Source organism: Pygocentrus nattereri, chromosome 29 (genome assembly GCF_015220715.1).
Source record: "Pygocentrus nattereri isolate fPygNat1 chromosome 29, fPygNat1.pri, whole genome shotgun sequence".
Classification (NCBI taxonomy): domain Eukaryota; kingdom Metazoa; phylum Chordata; class Actinopteri; order Characiformes; family Serrasalmidae; genus Pygocentrus; species Pygocentrus nattereri.
In genome coordinates this window covers 3,218,434-3,225,933 of record NC_051239.1, presented here as the reverse complement: position 1 = coordinate 3,225,933, position 7,500 = coordinate 3,218,434, and the positions used below count along the sequence as shown (strand labels likewise).

The 7,500-nt window shown below is 42.8% G+C and overlaps 1 protein-coding gene across 2 annotated transcripts in view; it reads left to right on the top strand.

The window, feature by feature from the left end:
• The window catches only part of ipo11 (importin 11), a 123,111-nt gene that overhangs the window by 61,508 nt on the left and 54,103 nt on the right, over nt 1-7,500 (top strand). For both annotated transcript variants that reach the window (XM_037536187.1, XM_037536188.1), the window contains exons 20-21: nt 3,251-3,364; nt 7,349-7,464. In XM_037536187.1, the coding sequence (XP_037392084.1) occupies nt 3,251-3,364; nt 7,349-7,464 (230 nt within the window). The remainder of the gene's footprint in view (nt 1-3,250; nt 3,365-7,348; nt 7,465-7,500) is intronic.

Sequence of the window (7,500 nt, the reverse complement as noted above, 5' to 3'; positions counted from 1 at the left end):
ATTGTGATATAAACCGAGTCCGTTCTACAGTTTCTCATTAGGCTGAATGAATAACCGGCTCTAAATGTAGGTATTGTGATATAAACCGAGTCCGTTCCACAGTTTCTCATTAGGCTGAATGAATAACCGACTCTAAATGTAGGTATTGTGATATAAACCGAGTCCGTTCTACAGTTTCTCATTAGGCTGAATGAATAACCGACTCTAAATGTAGGTATTGTGATATAAACTGAGTCCGTTCTACAGTTTCTCATTAGACTGAATGAATAACCGACTCTAAATGTAGGTATTGTGATATAAACCGAGTCCGTTCTACAGTTTCTCATTAGACTGAATGAATAACCGACTCTAAATGTAGGTATTGTGATATAAACCGAGTCTGTTCTACAGTTTCTCATTAGACTGAATGAATAACCGACTCTAAATGTAGGTATTGTGATATAAACCGAGTCTGTTCTACAGTTTCTTATCAGTCATGCATATAGTCTTGTTTTATGGGTTTATGGGTATATATATGTAAATATATGTATATGTATGTATGCATGTATGTAAAAGTCTTGTACTTGTTCAGCTGTATTAATGGATTTCCTGCTATATTGGTTTCATGTTGAGCTGCTTGATTCCTTCAGATGTTCTCCTTTTCTAGTCTTTTCTGTAACTGAGCGCAGCAGAATAATCCAGATGTGCTTTACTCCCAGCTTTCCACTGAGATTAAAAGCTGTATTTGTACGTAGGAATTCCTTCGTGTATCGCTGCCAAACACAGTGAAACAATGAAAATTGATAAAACGTAGGACAAAATATCGCATACCACACCGTTTAACTTCAGTCTCTTCTTTCAAACAGTAATAATGTTCCTGAACTGCGTCCCCTCTACTCTGATCATGATCAGTATTAGTGGATAATCAGTGTAAACCTCTCAACAGCCATTCAGTTCATTTCTGAGTCTGTAGGAAACTGTTTGATTAGATTGTAGAGCTTTAAATTAATAATAATAATAATAATAAATCAACATCTCATCACTCAGAGGCAGAGGACTTTTATTTTATCCACAGTATGTACGAGCACCTCCTTTACTGAGTGTTCCTGCTCTCCCAAACAAAACGTTACGCAAAGGGTTCTTTAACAGTGTTGTAGAAGAACCGTTTGATTATTAGATTATTAGATTATTTTCCGATTATGAACGATAGAATAGTTTTCGATTGTTGGATTCTAATATTTTTGATTACGATTGATTGGAATACTTTTCGGTCATGATCGATTTGAATGCTTCTGATTATGATTGATTCTGATATTCTACAGTAGGTCCAGCCCCCTCAGACCGCCGCAGTGACCGCAGTGGAGGTCTGCACTGTTTTTGTTTTTCCCTCTCAGTCTGATGAGAATGCACTCGTCTGATTGGCTGTGAGCGTCCAGCTGACCGTACAGAAGGTTCCTGCCTAAATTGGCCTTTTGTTGTATTAATGTAGACTCCAGAACTTCTGGAATCGGTTCAGTGTTACAGGTTTATTAGGAGGGCCTGAAGCTTATCTGAGATGCATCTGTGTCAGAAATGGGATCCGACTGTTTTCTAGCGAAGTGGATCGCTGAGAGGCTGGGATACTTTCTCGGGTGTCGTTTGCACTGAGTGCAGATGAATATGATTAGATCATTTACTGAATAAATCTGCCGCAGAGCAGCAGCGCCGCCGGCCGTCATCTGGAAGTCGAGCTAATCTCCCCATTTAGATTTCTCTTTCATTCCCTTCAAAGAAAAGCCATCCAGCTTTACAGGACAAGCATTGAGCCGTGGAAATTAATTAGTGTCAAAAGTAGCTTCAACGTCAGCTTTTTAATGTAAAGCAGTGAGGTTACCGAGTGGCTTCTTTAATGTCCAACACCCGCAGCCTTCACGTGAAATATGTTCTGTTTAAAGTTTCTTTTAATGTGCGGCATTAAATCTGAACACATCTTCACGGCAGCTCTGCCGGTCCTGTGCTGATTAAATGCGTATTCCATGACCTCAAAGTGGACCCAAAGTCATTAAGAGCGAGAAAATGTAGGATTTGACCCTCATGAGATCCGCTGATGTTTCCGGCATCATTTTAAATTCAGAAAAGTGGTGCGATGACCCTTTGCGAACCTGCGGTTTTCTCTATTATGGTCAGCAGCTGCTTTTGTTGCGAAAGCGAAGGCTCCCTGCCTTCACGGCTGAGGCTTTTCATGGGATAAACTTGAATTGATGTCATTTAAGCTCCAGCAGAAAGCTCAGGCAGTTTCATACAGATTGAACCTCTCAGATATTCAGACATGTTTGAATCTGCTAAATGGGCCCTGCACACTTTCAGATTTGACTCTTTCAACCCTAAATTTATGACCAAGTTGCAGAGTTGGTTCAGGGCGAAGGTTTTGGAGATATGGTTTAGAGCAAGGGGTCAGTGTGAAGAATTGGATTAGACATTTGAAGCAAAGGTTTTGATTGACGGTTCAGAGAAAATGTTCCAGACAAAGATTTGGAGCTAAAGTTTGGGGCAGAGATGTAGGGTAAGAGTTTGAAGCAAGGGGTTTGAGTGAACGTTCAGATTAAGGGCTTAGGGCAAAAGATCAGGGCGAAGAATTCGAGCAAATGTTTGTAGAAAAAATTTGTAGGTGAAGGTTGGGTGCAGGTGAAGATGCTTGGAACAAATGTTAGTGCTGAAGGTTTGGTGCAGAGGTTTGATGTGATGGTTCACTGTGAAGGTGCTTAGGAGCAAATATTCAGGCCAAAGTGCTGTAGGAAAAAGTACTGTTCTGAGGGAAGGTTTACAGTGAAGGTTCAGTTTGGAGTGAAGGTTCACGGTGAAGGTTCAGTTTGGAGTGATGGTTTGAGGTGAAGGTTCGGTTTGGAGTGAAGGTTCACGGTGAAGGTTCAGTTTGGAGTGAAGGTTCACGGTGAAGGTTCAGTTTGGAGTGATGGTTCGAGGTGAAGGTTCAGTTTGGAGTGAAGGTTCACGGTGAAGGTTCAGTTTGGAGTGAAGGTTCACGGTGAAGGTTCAGTTTGGAGTGATGGTTCGAGGTGAAGGTTCAGTTTGGAGTGAAGGTTCACGGTGAAGGTTCAGTTTGGAGTGAAGGTTCACGGTGAAGGTTGGAGTGAAGGTTCGAGGCGGAGGTTCTTTAGCGTGTTGTTCTGCGTGATTCTCTGAGCAAGCAGTGTGTTATCCGCAGCGTTCAGCAGGGTTGTGCACTGTGTGTTTGTGTGGCTGGAGCTTTAACCTGTGTGCTGTTTATCTGCAGATCCGGCCGTATGTGGGCTGCCTGGTTCAGTACCTGCCTCTACTGTGGAAACAATCAGAGGACCACAACATGCTGCGCTGCGCCATCCTGACCACACTGATACACCTGGTGCAGGTACGACTTTTCCGAAAAACATATTCATACATCCGTGTAGTTCAGTTAGGTTTATTAAAAAACAAAATAAGGTATAATTGATGCGTTTAAGGTACATTTAAAAATAAAATCCAGCAGTTTCTCTACTTGCTTTTCGTTTCACTTCATTTGCTGCCCAACTATTTCAGGGTTTGCGTTTAACAGCGGTTGGTCATCGTGACGTGTTCTTGGGCGGTCAGTTGTTGAGAGACATTGTCTGAACAGTTGTATTCAGCAGAGCTACATTAGGTACAGAAATTAAAGCTGGCCGCTGCCAGTTGCTAATGATGTGATCCTGATGTGATCATGGGCGGGTCAACCTGTATGGACTAAAGGAACAATAGCTACACACTTAAGAGAGATGGTTTTGGGGTCTTCAGTGCAGAAAATAGTGCTATACAGAACCAGTAACACTTGAAGAACCATCTGTACGATTACAGGGTTCTTCAGCTTGATGGAGAATGGGGTGAAGATGGTTCTATATAGCACCTTTTTGAAAAGGGTCCTATGTTGGGCTCTTGGTGCTGTATAGTACACAACACATTCTCCATCGATCTGAAGAACCATTTTGCCATGCAGGGAACTATATAAGTTTATGGTTCCATATAGGACTGTTTTCTTTACTAAAGAACCCTTTAAGGACCCTGTTCTTTAAGAATGTATTCTAGCACTACAGTCATCTAAAAGAACAGTGGTGCTAAAGTTACTTGATGGAAGTGCGAGACTGGACAGCAAGGCGAGACTCGCTGGACCCAAGCCTTGTGCCACGGTGGCGTGATTAACTTTGTTTTTGTTTGCTGTTTGTGTTTAGTGGCTGAACATATGGCCTAACAGCTGGCTGTGGTTGACCCCTGGCTCCGCAGGCGGGGGCGGACGCGGCCGGAGCCCAGAGTCAATCTCCGCTAAACGGCCGTGCTGCGCGCTCCGTCTCCAAACGCACATTTGAGGCAGCTGCTTGAAATTGGCCTCTTTTCTCAACATATGCAGCTTCTCATTTGGCCGCTGTTGCGTCGCAGAGCCACTGTGGTTCAGAGCCCGAGCGCTAATTAGTCTCTAGTAAACGATCAACTGATAAATGGTTTCTGGAAGTTCTTTAATGACTGGCATTTTTAGGCTTCCAGGCCCTGAAGCTCCGATTACTGTTCAGATTTTTAACCTGGTGTTCAGACGTCACAGCAGTCGCTCCCTGTGAGGGGCACTATGGCACGGGTTAGTCTGTAAGGCCTAAACCTGAACTCTTCTTAATTCATATTCTTGCCTTTAATTGCACAGATTCGTCAAACTGACTTTTAGCTCCGCCCAGTCCGTCTGAGCTAATTTACATTTTTGCAAAAATGGGAATTAAACGACTTTTGAATTTAAATTACTTACATGGGCTGAACTGTTACGTCGTTTATCAAAACAGCCTTCAAATATCATTACAGTAGGTTGGTTCTGTGGGCGTGGCTAAGCAGCACAAACACACAGGTTACTGCATCACATAGAAAGATGTTGTACTCAAGTAGTTTCAATTAAAAAGTGCTGATTCGATTGAAATTGATATTGATGAGTTTTTGTCTGTATATACTGTGTATTATTATTATTATTATTATTAGTAGTAGTAGTAGTAGTAGTAGTAGTAGTAGTAGTAGTAGTAGTAGTAGTAGTAGTGTTATTAGTACTATTATTATTATTGAGCTAATAATTCAGGAATCCTGGCCAACATAGACAGCATCACATTACAAAATGCTCTGGTAAAAAAAGCACACATTACAGACGTGTACAGTTTATAATTGAATAATCAACAATCCGTCATTAAAGATTTAAAAGACTGAGAGTTTTTGCCTCGTCCGCTGTTTTTAATGTGTTTAAAGCTGTTTTTATGAAAGACGTTCCTGAAGTTTAAGTGTTTCTATAACGAAATCCAGTCAGTGCAGCTCAAATCAGCGCCTGTTGTCCTGATTCAGTGCGTTCGGTGGGGACATCCTTTATTATTAAGTCCGTAGAAAGTAAAGATGTATAGAAGTAAACGTCCCAGTGAATCAGCCTGTGAGTGGTAGAGCTGCTCTTTCATGAAGAGCAGAGTGGAGAAAAATCGAGCGGCAGTCATAAATCTTAGAGCTCCGTGATGAACGGGGCTGATCAGAGCGGCGTAGGTCTCCATAATCAATTAACAGAAAGCAGCAGAAACAAGTTTCTGTTTGGCTTCAAAGGATAAACAGGATTTATTTTCATCTTTGGTTTCTTTGGTTTTCCTCAGTTTCTTTACCAAATGCATAATATGGGGCTTACATATCAAAGAACTGTCACACCAAACTGATGTAGATATGTTTTCAAGCACTCTTCCCTGTGACGTGGAGACTAGTGGAGACTAGTGGAGGCTTCTGCTTGAATCTGTAAACTTGTGTTTTAGTTTTGTCAACTTTTAAAACAAGTTTAAGACGTTACAGTCTGTGTTGATGAGTGTAGATGACCGCATCACCAGCATAATGATGAACATTTTCATTTGGCACATTGTGACAATAAGTTGTATTAAGTACAATAAAAAAGCAGAGGCCCCAGAATTGATCTTTGAGGTACACCTTCTCCATCACAAAGGAGATAAACATAAAACCTTCAGCCTCCACACACTGCGTTCTGCCAGATGCATCAATCTCAAACCAGAGAACGTCTGCAGATAATTCATAAATCTGTATTTCGTTACTGTTGATCCACAGATTTAAAAATGCATAAGAATTTGTGTTGGTAGTTCTGGAGTTTATATAGAAATGATGCGTTTTGAGCTGTTTATCTTTTCCCCTCTTAACACACTTTATCACAGCTTTCATCACAAAACTACTGAACTCCGAAACCAAACGGATGAAATTGTACCAAATGAAAGCTGTGAAAAGCTTGAGAAGAACCACTTTCGGTTCTCTAAAGAACCTTTCAGTGGATGAATCTTTAGAACAAGGTGGTTAAAGGGAGGTGTCTGTGTGGAGAACCTTGTTAACGGGTTTTCCTGAGCCGTTATGTTTCAGTTTATGTAACGTGTTATGAATGTGATGTGGACGTGTCTGCGGTCTCAAGCTGTAGTGAGGCGAGGAGTGAGCGAGTGGTCCTGATGATGAGCTGTGATGGTGACTGAGTGCTGGGATCTTCAGCCGTAATGTGCTCAGTAATGCTCCCGGGGCATCCCCCCGCGCTGCCCCCTCACCACTGCCCCCCGCTCCATTAGTGTCACTCACCCCGTCTGTACGGCTGACGGACAGCTCTGAGAGATGAACACTGCTGAGTTCTGAACTGCTGACACCTCCACACAGCGGGCAGCCAACGGCCGCAGGCTGAGCATGAGCATCTGCCTGTAGAGAGAGAGAGAGAGAGACAGAGACAGATAGAGGTAGAGAGAGACAGAGGCAGATAGAGGGAGAGAGAGACAGAGGCAGATAGAGGTAGAGAGAGACAGAGGCAGATAGAGGGAGAGAGAGACAGAGGCAGATAGAGGGAGAGAGAGACAGAGGCAGATAGAGGTAGAGAGAGACAGAGGCAGATAGAGGTAGAGAGAGACAGAGGCAGATAGAGGTAGAAAGAGACAGTTTGAGAGAGTCTTCTGGCCTGGAACTGAGGATGTGCTCAGTGTGACACAGAGAACCTTCAGAAACACGAGGTGACCTGATCAAATACTGAATACTGACCAGTACTGTGGGCGTATATTGAGGTGTGTTCAGTGTAGCAGTGGGCGGTACAGCAGCTGGAATTCTGTCTAAATAATTATAATAATCATAAACTTTATTTAGCAGTTTACATTAAAAACGCCAATTCAAAGTAAGAACAACAGAGCAAAAGCAAAACAAATGGCAGGAGGGATATTAATAATGATTCAAATGAAAAAATGCAAGATTAAAATAATGTTCTGGGGGAAAAGTGTGTATATCCATATATATGCTCAAAGAAAAGCGTGTCCAGCGCGACGCTGGTAACAGACGGGTGGTGTGGAACGTCCCGCAGGGTCTGGGCGCTGAGAGTAGGAACCTGTATCCGTTCCTCCTGCCGGTGATCCAGCTCAGCACTGACGTCTCCCAGCCTCCACACGTGTACCTGCTGGAGGACGGCCTGGAGCTTTGGTAAGCACACACACATGCGCACACACACTCTCGCAC